This window comes from Acanthaster planci, linkage group LG15, assembly GCF_054643075.1.
Source record: "Acanthaster planci isolate LZ-2023a linkage group LG15, COTS_SCS, whole genome shotgun sequence".
In the NCBI taxonomy this organism is placed as follows: domain Eukaryota; kingdom Metazoa; phylum Echinodermata; class Asteroidea; order Valvatida; family Acanthasteridae; genus Acanthaster; species Acanthaster planci.
This window is the reverse complement of record NC_141791.1, coordinates 7,629,496-7,647,762: the sequence shown is the minus strand read 5'-3', so window position 1 is coordinate 7,647,762 and position 18,267 is coordinate 7,629,496. Positions and strand designations below refer to the sequence as shown.

The following is an 18,267-nucleotide window of genomic DNA, read 5'->3' as shown; positions in this document are numbered from 1 at the left end:
GATATGTATAGAGATGTCTGGGAAATCTGTGGTCACGGAACCACACTAATCACACATTGGAAATCTGTGGTCACGGGACCACACTAATCACACATTGGAAATCTGCGGTCACGGGACCACACTAATCACATATTGGAAATCTGTGGTCACGGGACCACACTAATGACACATGGGAAATCTGTGGTCACGGAACCACACTAATCACACATGGGAAATCTGTGGTCACGGAACCACACTAATCACACATTGGAAATCTGTGGTCACGGAACCACACTAATCACACATTGGAAATCTGTGGTCACGGAACCACACTAATCACACATGGGAAATCTGTGGTCACGGAACCACACTAATCACACATTGGAAATCTGTGGTCACGGAACCACACTAATCACACATTGGAAATCTGTGGTCACGGAACCACACTAATCACACATTGGAAATCTGTGGTCACGGAACCACACTAATCACACATTGGCTGTTTTACAAGCATGGCAATTAAACAAGTGTAGTGTGTGTTTTGGGGACAATGGGGACTTACATGTAGAAATTATTTGCGTGACAAATCTTTGGGGGATTGTGAATTTGGGGGACCCTGTTCCTATAACAGAAAAGAGACCTACATTTTAACTTTTGGATACTCCTAGGTGATGACTGTGACATTCTCAATAACTGTATGGTTGATGTTGTGAAAAAGGTTCAGGGTTTTGAATTTTGAGGGAAATTGTGAGGGAAACTGGGAGTGTTTTAACACATGACGCATGGTGGAGTCAAATTTGCATGGCTGGTTTATAGAACTGAGTCAATTCGAATAATTCACTACTCGAATATTCAACCTTCAATTTGATCGAATATCTGAATATCTTCAGTCGTATGGACCGAAGATATTCAGATGGCGGATTGTTGATAAAGAAACAAAATAAACAAAATCAGTTGCAATAACACACACAGTTGTACTTGTTTTATCAGTAGGAAAGTCACATTTTCTGACAATTTACAATTTGAACTTAAAAAAAAACAGGGTCAGGGCAGTTCAGACAGCGTTGCCTTTGGTTTAGGGGGAATGACCAGTTTTACACAGATTAAAATGACACAAACTTGGGGGGTTCCCAAATTCACAATCCCCAATCTTTGTTTCCCTCCTTACAAGTGACAAATATGGTATGTCAGGCTATGAGAATGAAAGTGTTAGATTACATGTACATGTATGTCTGGAACATTTTAGAAAAGTGTGTTCAGTTTTTATTTTTAGCAAGACAGTTTGTGTTGTGCATGCGCAATTAACATGTAAAGCATGTGGTAGAAATTCAGGAAGGCTTATACCTGTATGTTGATTCTCATGCTGAAAAATGTCTCTGCGGCTAATATGCCGGGTGGCTTATGCGGCAAACTTTGAAGGATAAAGTCAGTCAAAAAAGTCCCAGCCGTGCCACAAGTACCACATGCATGTGGCGCAGTCATGTTCTCTTTAAGTGATTTTTACTTCCGAACCTTGCAGAATGAATAAAAATTTGAGTTGTCCAGATTTCAAGTTATTAACAGAATTCCCAAGTCATCGACACATACGTAAAATGTGTGCGTAATCTTAAACTTTACATGCTCTGCTGTGGCAACATGTTTCAGTGATTATATTTTCCCACTTTTTATTCAATCTCATGGTGTATTTTTATTGCAGACAGTCATTTTATAAAGATTTTTTATTTTTGTAACCTAAAGATTTCTTTCTACCGTTAAAACAAAGATCAACCACTTCAGTGGTGTACATGTACCTTCGTGTGGCAGATCATTTGTCTTTTCACCGATAGCGTTCAGTGCGACATGCCACAGAATTGCAGGGTTTTTTCACTTGGGTTTTCTGATGAAAACACTTTTTTGGATATTATCAGAAAGAGTCAGCACTTGGACTGTCCATGAATGGGTCTGTGGTAGCAGTCAGGCTAGCCTGAAAACTGGCTTTGTTGTAATTGCGGTGGTGCATGCAGTGAATGTGCCATGTGCAGCTTGTACGCAACACATGCGGTTCAAGTGTGACGACTCAAACCAGGGTCTCACTGCGGATTATTCATTTTTGAAGCGATTTGACGGTGTTTTTGGGTTGGCATCAATAAAAACCTCAAGATAACTGGACATGCTGGATGTAGTGTCGTAGACATAGAGGTATTTTCTTTACATAAAAGCCTATTCTTTTGGTTAGAAATTTAGTCGGCCTATGAGATAAAACAATCTTTTGAGTTTCGACTTTACTGACTTCGTTTCTACCTCCATACTTCGAGTTACCAAGATTTTATTGTACGTCCTCAACCGCATAACTTTTGCTGGCCTGCAAGACCTGATGCATTGCCCACGCAGGACCATCGACCACTTGAATTCGAGGACTTAAAATTCACTTTTTGTGGTGCCACTCGTTCGCATTTGACTTACTTTTATTAGGGTTGCACGTGTAGTGGAACCATTGATTAACTGTAGGCCGACATGCTGTCTTGGTGCTTGAGCATGCAGCACGATGACCTTGGTTAGATCGTAGTATTGCAGTTCAGCTTAGAAGTCAACTTTAAATCTTAATTTGCCGATTTTTGCGTGCTGCAGCTTATACACCGGGCGGCCTACATGTACATGTATATTCCAAAAATTACGGTACTGCATTCCTTGGTGCATGATGAACTCTGCTAAATTCTCACTACATTCAAGTGTGCTTATGAATGTTTATGCAGTCCAATTTTTTGCATGCCAGCCACCTAGTAATAGCCACGCCCTTACGATCCATATGAGGCCAAACAAAACCATTTTTGATTGGATGCTGCATTCCGCATATCGTACTACTCGACTTTAAGGCAAGTTGACAGAAACTGCACTGCCGCGAACACATACACTCAGGTAGCATTTTCGCACATACATGTACATATTCATGTACATGTACAGGTCATGGTGCATACCCATAGCAGTGAGTATGCATGTGTCAGAGAATTTAATCTTTCGTGTAGTAGGTATACGTACATGTACACGTAGGTATGTGCATTTTATACCCTTTTACTGCAGCTTTATGATTTGGGATTTGAAATGTATCTTTGATGGCCATTTTATGAAAATAATGAAATCTTTTGGAAATAATGATTGTTTTTTTGGCAGAGGGGTTGTGGAACATGCGGGCGGTGGACAAATCTATCTTTTCTATCAAATCTATAACTTCTATTCTCATGGCCATATTTGTTAATTCACCTTTTCCAAATCTAAAGACTGGGGCATATTTCCCTTTAAAATATTGTCTAAAGTGATTAATTATGAAAGAAAGTGAAAGATCCTGCAGTGCAATATGTGTGTGCATGTAGCATTTCATTTCAACTAAGTGTACTTATGTTTTGCCATCACCGAGTCACGTTTTTTTACACAGCTAGCATTGAGCTGATACCATAAAGTTTTACATTCACCTTCCATAACCCAGTGATCATGTGCCCGAGCAATTAATGTGCACAGTTGAAGCACTTATCAGATATGAATCCATGGTCTCTTTCAAGTTTGTTTGTTACCCCTGCAGGCAAAGATTATTCAACACACATGTATACAATGACTAAACTATGACCCCTCATTGTACCAGTGTCCAATATCTGTATGCATAGTGTACATTCATGTACATTGTGTAGTTGTACCTGAATCCCATCCCACTCCCTTCATGTAAATACTGTATTGACAGTCATGAAACAGCTTATACTGCAGAGCGGTATAGAGTCAGCTGCCTGTTTATGACAGGGACATTATGCTTAACAACTCTGCCATTTTAATTTTGTTTTGTTTTGTTTTGTTTTGTTTTGTTTTGTTTTGTTTTGTTTTGTTTTGTTTTTGTTTTACGGAAACAGCATTCAGAGACACAGTATGGGTGATGGCCCAATTCATCTGCTGACTGTGCTTGAGCCGAGCAAACTGTAAGTTCTTGATGTTCATGAGAGTTCTGCCAACCAAGTCAAGATGTTTGGCTATCCAGCCTTGGGCCACCGTCAGGGGGATGTTGGCTTCTATGATGCCCGTGGGGATGAAGAGGCTTTCCTGAAAGCTAAACCACCACTTTCCCAAGAGATCTTTCAGAGTTACAAACCAAAAAACCCTTGGCAGTCTAGTCCAACCTTTGATGAAGATTTTGTATTGGTGTGTGAATTCTCCGAGCTGGAGGGGCCAAAACCAGTGGTAAGATTCTAAACGTTTACTTCCACCAAACAAAAAATAGTTGTACATCCAGCTATCCACCTTGATCTAGAAAATTTCAAACGGGTTCTCTTAAAAATGTAGTGGCTTGCTCTTGTGTAATTATATGTGCACTCCTATGGCCATGTGTTTTCCAAAATTTTTAACTATGCAACTACCGGTACCTGGAAATATACCCAGGGTATATTTTACGCATGCATTACCAGGCAGAATTGATCACTGGTCAACAGATGGACGTTGATTGAATCAGGTCTTGAATATGAACTAGTTCAAGCATGAAGTGCTTAATCCTGACAGAAACAGAGTTGTTCATTACTTCTTTTGGTCACATGTGGAATCCTTGGAATTGCCTTTCTGGAGTCCAAATCACTGTGTGAGCCACCATTTTGTTTGTCTTTTCAGATGACCATACCCAAAGATGCCAGTGGCGATTTTGATCTGAATGACTTTGCACTGAAGATCATGGCCATTGACTACAATGCGACCAACATTGTCCGATCTGGGTAGGTTTGAGGAACCGATAGTCATTTGAAGACTGTTTTCCTGCCCCTGGATAAACATGCCAGTGATGGACATTGTTCTGTTTTTATTCCTTATTACAGGGGCGTGTTCTCATTGGTTGAAGACACTGGTGTTGTTTTAGAAGAACCGAAGGAGTCAGCATGTGCTTACGTAAGATTTCTGCCTGAATTCACTCTTTTGAATTAAAATCTCGAATTTTTTTCTCAAAAGGTGTTACGGTGTACAGATTTGTCATTAAGTCATGAACCATGCTGTTATCTTAGTCATACATGTCTTTCCCATAGATCCCGTGAAATACTTTCAAAACAGTACAAACTCCAACTTCCAATAATATTTAAATGTCCATTAACCCTAGCCTTCCGAGATCCCTCAAAATTTTTCAGGAGAGAGTAGAAGATTTACAGAAATAAAGTAATGTCTTTTTTTGTATTTCACATGAGGCTTATTGCTCTAAAAGAAAAGGTACTTTTAGAAAGAATTTGCTCTTGTTATTCTGTACGATGGAGGATTTTGAAGGGTTCAGGAAGGTTTGTTGTTCAAGAACAGGTAAATCTATCTGAAATTCAAATATCTGTCATGACTTTAGGTCACACAAAGCTCCTTCACTGTTCACAACAGAAGTACTCATAGTAAGTTGATTTGAATGTGTTTCTCATCTGGCGATTGGTGTTTCTAATTCAGGTTCATCATTTCACACTATATGATGTCATAGCAAGGGGCTATGTACGACCCTTCTGCATAGCATACGTCACCTCAGACCAACGGTATGTCATCAACTTAGATGAAAAGAAGAGAGACCCTTGATCTGTTTGTCACATCTCTAATTCTCTCTTCTAAAAGAACTTCTCTGTCCAAACCCCTTTGTATTAACAGTATTGTAAATGACTTTTTGTAATAATTCTCATTCGCACTCAACAAATTCTTGGTGGAATGCAATGAATATAACAGGAGCTTTAACAGTCTTATAGTACATGTCCTTTTGAAACCAGCCTTTCCAACTCTGTGCGATGTAGGCATTAAGACTGCACAACAGTTAAACAGATACATGAAGCAAATGTACATGTAGTTGATATCCATCAAGTGCCTTGAACAAGGAAACATTTTTGGATACCTCGCAAGCCCACAGATTGATAGAGTTCACTCAAACATAACATAGTTTCTTGTTCCCACACCTTGTTTCACAGAAAAATAATTAGGAATTTGGAGTGGTTGATGACACGGTTCAGCAAAGTAAGTGAACTTTTCCGATTTGGGAATCGGTGCCAATTTCAGGGAGACCTGAAATGCCGATTAGCAGACATCCATTATACCATGGGTAAGTCTACTTTTGCAAAAAAAAAGGGAGAGTGTTAAGAACAAATTTCTCATTTGTTATGTTGAATACATGCAAACTTACATTCTGCCTTTGGATTTAGATTAATACATGGGTGATTCCAGAAATTAGGGGTCCATTTTTTGGTGTGTCCCTGTCACATGTGACGTGATTTTGTAAGTTCGGAACACATATTCTTATTTCCATGAGTGATGAATTAATGCAAATTACCTTCCAAACAGATAGTAATAGTTTGAAATCAATTCTCGTGATATTTCACTGTCAAATAACAAAGGTCAGATGTAACAGGGACACAATAATGTCACACTTTTGGACCCCTAATTTCTGGAATTACCCACATGCATGTACACGTAATGTAGATCTCTGGGTAGTATACCTTCTTGTCACAGCATTCTTATGCTAAGCTCTAATATGCTGAGAGTATGATGTCTCCATCAGGAAGTGCACAGAGTTATCCTAAAGAGACTTTTTAAATTAGAAGTGAATTTGTCATATCGAATTTGTTGCCTTCAGAAGACTTGCAAAAACAGATGTCAAAGGTCAATGGTACAACGCAGGTCATGCCATCAGATGGAAAAAACACTGGCGCTGAACACAGATCCAAGCAAAAATATGTTGCATTGGAGAAGGGACTGCGTGAGATTCAGGACATAATGAAATTAATGGAGCCAGAGCTGGTAAACATCTCCTTTGATTGACTAATCATAGGACTCCTTAAGAATTTGATATGAGGAACACCAACAAGTTACCTGAACTTCACACAAGCTACTGAGGGTGTTGTTCATCATTATGTTTTGCATAGCAGTAGATAAGTAGAGTTGCATGCAGCATTGAATGGCTTCAAATGAATCTGTGCAGTAAAAAGATGCAGGGCCTGTTTGTTTCACACGGATCTTGGTCTCGATCAGTGATCCCCAAACTGGTTCGCTTCGTCCATCAGGCAATTTGTGGCGTCAGTGAATCAGTGATGGATCACGGATCAGAATCTCGATCGAGATTCTGATCCGTGTAAAACAGAGGCCCAGAAGATTAGTGCCTGTTACGTATAGCTCCCATTTTGTGTCCATAGATAGGAACACTGCTTGTCCTGACTTTGTTTTCCTTCTGTTGTACCTGTTTGCTCCATCTGTATCTTGAATTGATTCCTAGCCTATTGCTGGAATTGTTCTATCTTGTTAATTCCAAATCGTCTCAACCCACCAAAATGCAGATCCCAGTATTGTAGCATGTCACAAATCCAAGAATGAGCATGCCACTGCCATTACCTTACCCCAACAATGATCCTAGAATTTCAATGAAGAATAAAGCTTGCTCCCTGGGTTTACTGTCTAGCAGTATATTTTGGCAGACAAACAATCCAAAAGGAGCCTCTCCTGATTTCATTTGGCCTGACTGTTTCATATAGACCAATCCCAAACTGGAGACCCTTTTCAAAAACTTGGAACAGCTGTCAAGTAGAAGAAAATGTAAGCCTAGACAGCACCACCGTTCAAGTAGTATCCATGAAGAAGGTTACCACAGCGACGGGGAGGAGAAACCTTCAGTAGATTCTCATCAGAGAAGAGTCCGAAGAAGTGAGTGCTGGTGACATGCATTCTGTCAGCATGTTTATCTGTGAATGTGATGATAATGTAATATGACATGACATCCATCACTGAATGAAAATATTCTTTCCACTACACAAATCTGAAGCATTATTACTTCTCTTTACAAGGCCTGATTAAATCCCTAATAAATCTCTGCCTAAACAAAGGCTTTGCAGCCTTTATGAGTTGAGAAATTTTCTCACCTGTTACATTTTGTGGAAGAACTTCCTATGGTATAGTTCCGCCAATTATGTGACTGTTCCATTTATTGTGGATTGGAGTTTCCATTTCCTGTGGAATGGAAATTCCTGTTTTTCCTGTTCTTCTTTTGCTGTGTGTTAAAATAAATAATTCAGTGACACATGATCAAGAATGCACCAATCAGACAACATGATGCATGTAATTAGACAAATTAAACATTTTGCATTTTTTTGTCGTAAACTTTCAATCTCTGCTGATGTTTAGGAATATTGTGCTTTTTACCCTCACAGACAGTGCTCAAACACTGTATACTCAGTGTTTTGGGGTAGCTTTTAGGAAGGTTTCAAAAACCTGCTTCCATGGAGTTCATCCATGTAGGCAGGAGCACCTGTATACTAGGACAAAGAAACTGAATTAACCTGGCAAAGCCTCAATATTAAATTGTGTATGATCTTGAAGCTAAAAGGAAACCCATCGATTTCCAGTTGGCTCTTAAAATGCGCAATTCATGTAGCCAGTATTTAACTACTGAAGTAGTCTTTCTTCCTTTTGCAACCTCTGCAGTCAGTACTTGTGATAGTCTGAGTGACTTGCAGTCATCGCTAGATACACCATCGTCATATACACCACAGATCATCCGACTGGATGGATATCGCAAGTTTGATATACGACTACGAACTCTTCATGAGCTCTGTGGGTGGGGCTACAAGGCTGCGTTAGGCAAGGTCCGCAAAATGCATAAAGTAAGTCAGTCTGTTACAGTGTTGTAGTCGAGTACTTTTTGCATACCAGTTTTACTGCCAAATATTGAATTGGTAAGGTTAAAGCAAAGCTGTAGAACATGAACATCTTTTAACGTGCTAAAAATGTCCAAAAAAGTTTCCAAGTACAGCATTAGCATAGCTTCTTGTTTTATAGAGTTATTCTTTCTCTCAATTATGTTCGAATCTTGTGCTTCCATGTCTCCAGCATCTGAGTAGGAATCCTCTGATCTTGTATATGGAGAAGAAAGAAGCTCAATTAGTTGACCCTACCTCAGCTTTGTTGTCCATTGGCAGAACAGTGGTGATCAACTTTATGCAGAACATCAACTGGTAAGTGCAAAATGCATTCACAATATGGTGCTTGGGGAACATGGTCCAACTGTCCAAGGGGAAGTTTGCGGTAGCACTATGTAAATTTCTTTTACATCTGAAATGAGTAGGGTTCTGAAAATAATCTCAGTGCTTGGATAGTATGACGCTGTCCGTTGTCAGGAGACAGATCATGCTATCTGAAAGGTTGATGTCACTGATTTCTCTCTTAGGACCTCACTCACAAGTATTGAAAAGAATGGACAGCAGTCTGTTTGGAAAATTGAGCTTCAGAACCCAACTCTCTTCTGAAAGATATTTTCTTTCTCCATACTTTAGTTAGAAAATAATTTTCTTTTCTAGATCTCCTTCATGTGCAATACAGACAATCATAAATAAGATAGACACAGACAGACACAAACTCTGGAGCACATTGGTAAGGCCAAGGTGCTTACCTCACTCACACCGCAAGATATATGTCTTTATTCTTCTATCAAGTATCAAGCATCAAGTATCAAGCATCAAACAGAGCTTAAATCTGCACCTTCTGTGGCCTTAAAGGCCCAAATAAAAAACTTTACATCAAAAAATATGATGCTCTGATTATGCACCGAAACATCTCAGCAAACTATCTTTCAAAATGGTTGAGTGTCCTGGAGATTTGTTGAGAGTGAGCTCTTTGTTTAGAGGCCCATAGCTGTTTTAGGGGAGCAAAACTGTTTCTTGATCGGGTTTAATATATGTGTTTCTGGCTCTGTTTCTTCTTCCATCTTCCATGTTTTGAAATTAAATACATGAAATTAAGTGACGGTATCCGTCCATTGGAAGCAGTGGTTGGTCCTCCTAATCCGAGGTTGTGTAAACCAAAGTTCTCGGTGTTTGGAACCAAAGGGCTGAGTGCTTGCAAAAACAACCTCTCTAGTTCTAGTGTAACTAAGCTTATGTTTTGTTGGGATGAGACCATGAATAGGGAGCCTTTCGCTTTAAATGCTATGGTCCAACGAGTAACATTACTGAGGTCATTAAATCGGAGAAAATTGGTATAACAAATGAAAAACACAAACAGGATGCGTAAATTGTCTACAGCAGCATCTGGGTGCCCATGAGCTTTATAAAGTTCCGTCATTGTTTCTGGAGACACCAGCCCCTTTCTGTTGGGAGCTGAGGAGGTTAGCCTTCTTTAGCCTGGTAGAAATATTTTGACCAGAGGGTGCTCTGTTGGTGATGGCAGGCCTGTAAGCTGTGTGCCCAAGTAGCTGTTGCCACCACAAATCTGCTCCAGACTTTCTACATGTACCTGTACGGGAAGGTGCAGATATATAAAGTGCAAAGTCTGTTGGGTTGATCGAGAAAGCTTGGACGTTGGTCTTGGATGAAGCTCACCGCTTCCACTGTCTCCAGCTGGCACTGTATCTTTTTATTGAGGATTTTGTCCTGGATGCAATGAAAAGCTTACGCAGGAGACCGTCGGCAAGATCATGGAGCTCTGGGTTGCTGATGGAATGGGTTAGGGATGACCATCAGTCTGAAAAACATATGGACCAGGAAAAGCAACAATATGCTGACAACAAAGGCGTGAAAGTGCAACATGTGGGAGGGCAAAATGCTTCTGGTCGAGGCTAAGGCTGACAGAATTCAATCTAATTGCCTGCCAATAAACATAATTATAGAGACCTATTATCTCAGTCCTCATATGATAAATATAACAAACTCTATGTGCAGTGGTTATTTGTTACCAGGGATTAATGCTTGGTGTGGATCATCTGTCAGACATTTTCAGTGCTCTGTGGCCTTGAAAACCCCCAACTCGTGGAAGAAACGTGGGTACAACCTGGATGATTGGCAAAAGTCACACAGTTTGATTTCTCGAGTGACTGAAAAAGGAAAAGAAAACACAAAAGTGGGTTGGTGGAATAATGTGACGTGGAAAGATTTGGGTGGGAGGGTTTTGGGGTCAGTGAGGTTACCTGCTCAAGTGAGGGTGAAGCTACACAGGGAATCCCTGCATTTAAAGTGGAATGCAGGGATGTGTTTTGTAATAGGATGCGCTACGAAGAGCCCAGCCCACCTGTCGTCCAATAATGAAAAGAAACATAACTTCAAACAGTGTTACTTTATACTTTGTCACATTGCTACCAGAACTTCACCATGCAAGTCTACAAATCTAATGATCCAAGCCTCAACTTTTATGCAAAGTCACCCAAAGTGCTTTTTAAGTTTAAAGCTTTTATCCAAGTTCAATCTCTGCAGGGGAGAGAGGAACAAAGCTGTAGACCGCGCACGAACCAATGATTGCAAAGTTTATGCAGATTTTTATTTCAAAGGGTGCAAAGTGTTACAATGCACAGATGAAATCAGTTGAGACTGTCCGTGTATATTTGCTAGACTGGGTGACATCCCAAAATGATGAATGGGGAATTATCTTATGAATGTACATGTAGTGTGTATGGGAAACTGGTTCATTAGTTTGTTTTGCACAGGGACTGTGTATCCGACAGTGGAACTTGCCAAGATGAGATTGACAGACCCTGCCATACACCCCTGGAGCGACTAGCATCGGTAAAAACAATTTGACTTTGGTCCATTGATTAGTTGCAGAGCACCTCCTATATGTGCCTAAAGTTACCATCATTGCCAAATATTTCTATCATTGTCAACTAATTTTTCCCCAGTTTGGGGGGCTGTTTAATTTTTCCCCAGTTTGGGGGGCTGTTTTTCCTGCTTGTTGAACTTAACTTCTTCAACAGAGTTTTCTTCAGTTGGTTCAAGATTCAAGGAAAAAATTAATCACCCTAAAATAAAATCATTACTTAAAAGTCTGGTGCTTCTGTTGTACCGAAATCTCAAAAGCAAAAAATTCTGAAAAAGTATTGAAATAGTCTATCAAAAGTATCAAAAGTAAGGCATGCATGTAACAATAAAAAATGTCCATCCTACAAAAACCTCAAATTAAAAAAGTTTGAAAATGTATCTGTAACAAGCACAGATCATAACAAATGTTTAGATAGTGTTCTTGTTGGACTTTATGGTCTATTTTTTCTATACCTGCTTGGTCTACTGAGTGCTAAGCCTTCGGAAATTTTTCAGAAGTGTTTTCTAGCACATCCACGAACTTTCCTTAGTTTACCGTTATGGCATTGAAAGCTTTCAGTTTGCACATGAATATAGTCGTTTGGGTTGTTTTGACTTTCCAGACGATATCAACATCAAGTGTCAGCCCTTCTCCTGACGATGAATCAATGCTGGCCTATGAAGCGAGATTTGTGCCTGGTACGGCATACGCATCCATGGAGTAAGTAGAACTGTTGTGCTGTATTGGCTCAATGCGTGAGCTACACATGCACTACACATGACAAGAAAATGTTACTGCGGTTGCATCATGCTCATGTATATCTCGTGCAGTTTTAAACTGGGCACATGTATGGATTTTGGCATCAACTCACAGCATTCTGTTGGTTGAAGAGGCATTTCATGAAACTTAATAACCCGAACATGAGTGCAATCATTTTCAATTTTGTACATGTACTTTCTCTGGTTGAGTCAGTTACTACAGTAAAGATATTTGAGTTAGAAAATGTTTCAATTAATTTGTCATGTATCTGTCTTAAGAACTGATTTTTCATCGGCCTTGAATGATCACATGACGGGCGACATAACCATATGTCACACTTACCATTAGATATCACGTAAGCCAGTTTGCATAATATCACACGCACACATGCACATGCATGCTTCAGCAATGTGCCAGATCATGGCGGGACTGCTAATCACTAATGTTCAAAGATTCCTTTGTCGACCTTAATTCCCGTTGGAAAAAACAAGCAAAACATCATTAACCACTTTGTGCCGGGGTATTTTTCAATGTTGATGATGCTGGGCCGACATGACTATCATTTTTTCCATTTTCAAAATACTTCAAAAATTCATCATTTCATTTAACAGTCATTTATAGCCGCACGAAGTAATCTTTAGGCACTACTCTAAGTTGACAGGTAACCTTCATTGACGCCCGAGTATTTCAGCCAAGCCAGCAGCCTTGTAAACAGAGCCCAGATTGTGCGGTGTTATATAACTGTCTTTTGTTCCCGAACCTGGCTCAGTGCACTGCTGACCTCTTTTCAATAGGGGCCAGATTAGCATGCAGCGGTGCTATGTGGCTCATCGCTGCGGTGGTGGAGCGCTTTTGTCCCCGATGGTAATCCACTCGCTCTCAAAGCCCCAAACCCTGGTATACGGTTTCAAAACAAGGCTGGATTATCGCCACTTTTGAGAGTGAAAAATGCAGGTAATGCCCAGCAGCCTGCTCTTTTGTTCGGAGTATGGTCTTTTGTTACCTTCCTTTGTCCGAGTTCGGAGACCCCGGCCATGCATATAAACCATACGTCTCCGATTTCGGAGTCCCCAGCAGGATGTGGTTAAGACAGAGATATAACAAAATGATAGTTGACTGCTTTGATGTGGGATATGATGTTTTGAATGCACTCTGGTATGCATAGTGCCAGAGTCAAAGCTGAGGTTGCTGTACATTCCTTGGGTTTTCAAAACGTCATATCCCATATCACAACAGTCAACAGTAGTTAATCGTTTCCTAATAATGGCTTTTGTAGTTTCCTTGAAGAGTCACTTGTGCCTCTCATGAAAATGATTGTGACAAAGTTTACATCAATATAGTTTACTAACTACAGTGTATATATGAATCTTTTGTGATTTGTAGGTCTCTGTACTATGATGTGAATGAGAGCCTTGAGGAAAGTAGTGATGATGATGATAATGACATCACAGAGATTCCAAAAAAGTTGCTAGGCAACGGTGTGTTTATCACATCTGATGATGGCAGTTGGCTGGATCTAGATGTCAGTCCCAAGGAATTGGACATCACTTCATCAGTTGGTAAGAAGCTCTTTACGAAAGTGATATTTATCGTCATACCCAGCAGTCGATTTTTTGTGCCCAAATTGATTCACCTGGTTTAACTCTTCAGCTATATGGTAGGCAACATTATATATACACAGAGGGGTTATCTGGTGTGGTTTAGGGCTATAATTTTGGTTTTAATCTCTAAAGTAAAAGAATTACCCACTGTAATTAATCAATTTTATCCTGTTTTAGTATTTTTGGTTCAAATGTCTTATGTTGCGTTTTGTTTTAATATAAGATTTTAGTGAGTGAATTACCTAAATGGAAAGCAATTGTCCATATTTTTGTAATGTGGACACAAATTTGAATTTGAACTACCAGACACATGAATATTTACATGTAAGAAGGAATGAATGAATAACCAGTGTTTTAATTTATTTACATTTTATTTGAGTTGCCTCATAAATATGATAGATTTTTAAATATAAAATGCAAAACAATTATTTTACTGAGTTACCCAATGCAATATCATATCATTGAAACTTTGAATTGAAGTTCTAGTTTTAAATACTGTTGATATGATTACTATCTCACCAACAGCAAACACCCTGAAGCGGAAGGGCAGATCAGTCAGCAAAACAGACAGTGCCCCTGTAGATGACATGGATAACACTACATTAGTCAGAGAAGCTACATCTGTTAATTACAGGGCAGATTTCAACATGACATGTTACCCACAAAACAAGGGTTGTCTTTTTGAACGTAAGTGACCTGCATTGTAAGTGAATTACCGTTGGAATTATGTTTGTACTGCATTCACTTGCTCATTCATTCAGATTTATTATTAAAACACTTATACAAAAATAAAGTCATAAGACTTAAACATTCTGGTTTTCAAATTACCGTACAATACACATTGATAAGTAAAAAGTGACACAAAAGATAATACAAAGATAACCAAAAATAGCATTTAAAACACAGCATTAAGTGCTTTGATCAGGGCTGGCACTGATGATCTCCCATATAGTACCAAAGTGAACATGCCACGCACACAATTAGTGTGTAAAAGGCATTAGCGGGAGAACCAGGGCGTGAGCCAACACGCATGTGTACTCCATTTGTTTGCACTGTACTTTTGGGTTCACAGTCAAGTCACTCTTCAGTACTCTATATCGTTGGGTTCTGATCCTGGGAATGTCCAAATGCCTAGTGTTCTTCAAAGTATGTTATGATAGATATGTTGCATCTGCATTTTGTTAAAATTGCCACACATACCCTTGGTAATGAATGGGGCTCCGTGTAGTGGTGCTTCTTGCGCCCGTCCTCTGTATCTTAAAAACAAAACCAGTGGTATATCCAGGTCTTGAAGAAGGGGAATTTGTTTCCTGAAGGAAATCCAACTCTGTTTATTCATGGAAGAATCCTCAGCCCTCCCCTTTAAAAGGGCAGAAAAATTCGCAGCATTTTTCAAGGGAGGGGAACTGTCTCGAGCCCCCCTCCCCCCACACACATACCACTGATCATATCTCAGTGGGATTCACCATGAAGTTTTCAGCATCTAGTTGAGGGTTACTGAGAATTTCCTGAATCAAGTCATTGAACCCTTTCATGGAATTCAACTACAACTACAAAACATAGTAGATCAAGTTGTTTTACCATACCGTAAGCAAGCACACAAGTCAAGGATGCAGCTGTCAATGTTAAGTGCTGTTTTATAACAGACGGTGTAGTTATGTGTACACGTATGTTTGCATTCTGTGAACTACATATGAATGAGGTTTGTGTATTGAACATTAAGAGGTCATTGCCATGGCTGTACTCTTTCTGTGCAAGTCTTGTACACATGTAGGCAATAATTGGTTACTCACACCCTGCTTCATTTGCGCTTGAATTGTGTATACACGTATGCCATGTCATTCAGTTCATAAGGCCCTCCAGACTGCCCCCTTTTATTGCTTGGAGTTTGTAGTGATAGCAAAATCACTGCTTAGGATGCACAATGTGGCAGCAGACATACTGGTCCTTATTCAAGGTATTGCACGTGGTCAGAACTATGCAGGCATGCTCAGAACAATGCACACATGCTCAGAACTGATTAAAAGGACCGATATGTTTGGCTCCACCGAGCGTCTCAAAGTCTCTTATTGCTGTTGCGGTTATTTTTTTTCCTTTTCATCTGTAGACGCCAACTTGCCAACAATCAATGCTGACACATATGTTGTTAGGAGAAATAAGAAAGTAACTGTAGGAAGTTATGCCAGTAGAATCAACAGCTTCAATAAATACTTGCCAGGTAAGTAACTGGGAATATAGCACAAACTGTGTCAAGTTAAAACCTTCAATTATTAAAGCTCTGTGGTCAAACTGCTAAATGTAGGGGTGTGCATTTGTGGGTATTTTTAGAACCGGGTACCCGTTTTTTGTTAACATTGGGTACCCGAGTACCTGGAAAAGAGATCGCCTAATAACAAATGGCATTGCGCGCGACCCAGTGGATTATGTGCCCAAAACACGGTTCTTTTTGGTACATAGGAAGCAAGCAAAACATTGTTCTAAACGTCGGAGTTAATCTCTCCTACCTTTTTATCAAACGAAATTGTTACCCTCAGTTTGCAAATTTTTTGTGGGTGTATGAAACAGACAAACAAATCTTCACGGGGAACGTCAGAAAAGAGAACAGAGCTGCAAACCACCTACATGATATACGCACCTGCAAACGCTCAAAGCAAATGTCCCGGATGTTGCATGACCACGTACACGCGGAACGCATGTGACGTGCACAAATGGTGAGCGCTGGTCGTGTCACGTGCAGACCAGATCAGTGCTATGTACGTCACAGGTTAAAAGGCTTAAAGTTTTATGTACAAAAATACCACAGTAACTCGAACAGTGCCCACACCATTACATCCACTTATTTTGAAGTTTCTGATTCAAAAAATCGCCACCAAAATGCTTCAAACGCCGTTGAAAGTATCTGAAGTCTAAATAGGGTCAGGAGTCATCGCAAGTTCATTTCTTTTCTGACGAGGACCAGCACGTTGCATAAATCATCATAGCTGCAACTGTGTAATCCTGGCTTTCAAGACACTGGAACTAACCTGATTGCAACGCGGGCCCAATTGTAGTCCCCTTCAGGCAGTCCAATTGCTTACACTGCAGTGGCCATGTGACCGTAAAAAGAAAGGTCATGTGACCACACATAGGGAAGTCCAAGTGAAAAAAATAGCAGCGCTTCACGTTGTTAAATGACTAAGCGATACGAAAGTTTTGCCACACGAAGGTACGTACCACGATGAAGTGGTTTAGTTTAATAGATACTTTTTCGGGATAACTCCATTACCCTGAGGTTCAGTTGTCGAGATTTTAATGTATAAGTACTTCGACAAATGACATTTGATTGGCCGACTGTATTATGACTTGCACCTGTCAACATTTCCTTTTTTTCGAATGAAAAAATACTTGGATTTGAAATGCTTTAGTACATACAGAAAACATCATTCCTGCTCTTTTGGTCAATTCCTCATCCACAGTTCCGCTGAATCACTGAGGAAATTCAAGTTGCTTTAATTTAAAAATAATTTTGAAATGGAATATTTCTTGGTATAAAACTTAACTAAACTGGTTCTCTGACTCTTTGGGTTTGTAGCGCACATTTAGTGCTTTGATTATGAAAAGAGGCCGATCAACTGCACAATTTGTGCGTGATCACCACTTACTGCATGCCGTGTGGAGTCCCAGTACCGCTGGAATATTACACAGTCCGCTCTCGCTTCGTCGTCAATTCCGACATAAAGTAATTTTCATTCATATTGTTTATTTGACAAAAATACTCTTAATTCAAACAGTAAGCACTACTTATTCCGAACAAAAGTCATTTAGGCCGACAGGGTTTGATAGTTACAAATACAGTCATGCAAGTGTACATCAACAGCGCTTCACCCTCATAAGACAAAACTCCTTCGGTCTCTTGTTCATATAGGTTTGCTACAGTCATTTTCCTAGTTCCAGATCGCGAAAATTATTCAGTAAGCATGCAGCTAAAAAATCCTCAAATTCCAGTGAAATATGGTCAGAAGTCAACTTTGTGTTTTGGATATACTTCAATTTTTTTTTCAAAATCTAAGCTTTTATATTTGGACTCACAGGATCGATCGACAAAAGTGACGATGACACCTTTCCTATTTCTGGTTCGGTTTAGGATTGAGACAAAAACGTCTTCACAAATAAAAAGCAACCATACGAAAAATCCATTTTCAGCCAAAACCATTGTAAAAAGTTGTTTTTCTAATAGAGAATCTTTTAATTTTGAGAAAATTAGATGTAAAATAAGAATTCCAATGAATTAAAAAGGTAGAAATTGCGTAAGGTTTGACTCGACTTTTCAACTGTACAGTGAGCTATCAACGTTACCGTCCCCGCGCCGAACAGTTGACAAACCCATTACGTCACATACATTTCTGCTGCGCCCGTGTAGTTGAATTCGCAACGACTTTGCGTGGTA

General features: G+C 39.7%; 1 protein-coding gene and 1 pseudogene across 4 annotated transcripts in view; one reads left to right on the top strand and one right to left on the bottom strand.

Moving 5' to 3' along the window:
• The window catches only part of LOC110984647 (guanine nucleotide exchange protein smcr8a-like), a 36,366-nt gene that overhangs the window by 692 nt on the left and 17,407 nt on the right, over positions 1 to 18,267 (top strand). For 3 of the 4 annotated variants that reach the window (XM_022245023.2, XM_022245025.2, XM_022245022.2), the window contains exons 2-15: positions 3,852 to 4,176; positions 4,597 to 4,697; positions 4,797 to 4,866; positions 5,398 to 5,480; positions 5,901 to 6,031; positions 6,563 to 6,726; positions 7,455 to 7,623; positions 8,401 to 8,579; positions 8,806 to 8,930; positions 11,390 to 11,468; positions 12,104 to 12,201; positions 13,624 to 13,799; positions 14,367 to 14,528; positions 15,949 to 16,059. In XM_022245023.2, the coding sequence (XP_022100715.2) occupies positions 3,961 to 4,176; positions 4,597 to 4,697; positions 4,797 to 4,866; positions 5,398 to 5,480; positions 5,901 to 6,031; positions 6,563 to 6,726; positions 7,455 to 7,623; positions 8,401 to 8,579; positions 8,806 to 8,930; positions 11,390 to 11,468; positions 12,104 to 12,201; positions 13,624 to 13,799; positions 14,367 to 14,528; positions 15,949 to 16,059 (1,864 nt within the window). In that variant the 5' untranslated portion in view covers positions 3,852 to 3,960. The remainder of the gene's footprint in view (positions 1 to 3,851; positions 4,177 to 4,596; positions 4,698 to 4,796; positions 4,867 to 5,397; positions 5,481 to 5,900; positions 6,032 to 6,562; positions 6,727 to 7,454; positions 7,624 to 8,400; positions 8,580 to 8,805; positions 8,931 to 11,389; positions 11,469 to 12,103; positions 12,202 to 13,623; positions 13,800 to 14,366; positions 14,529 to 15,948; positions 16,060 to 18,267) is intronic. The other variant, XM_022245024.2, reaches the window with a different exon arrangement.
• LOC147796650 (uncharacterized) lies at positions 9,612 to 10,417 on the bottom strand (annotated as a pseudogene).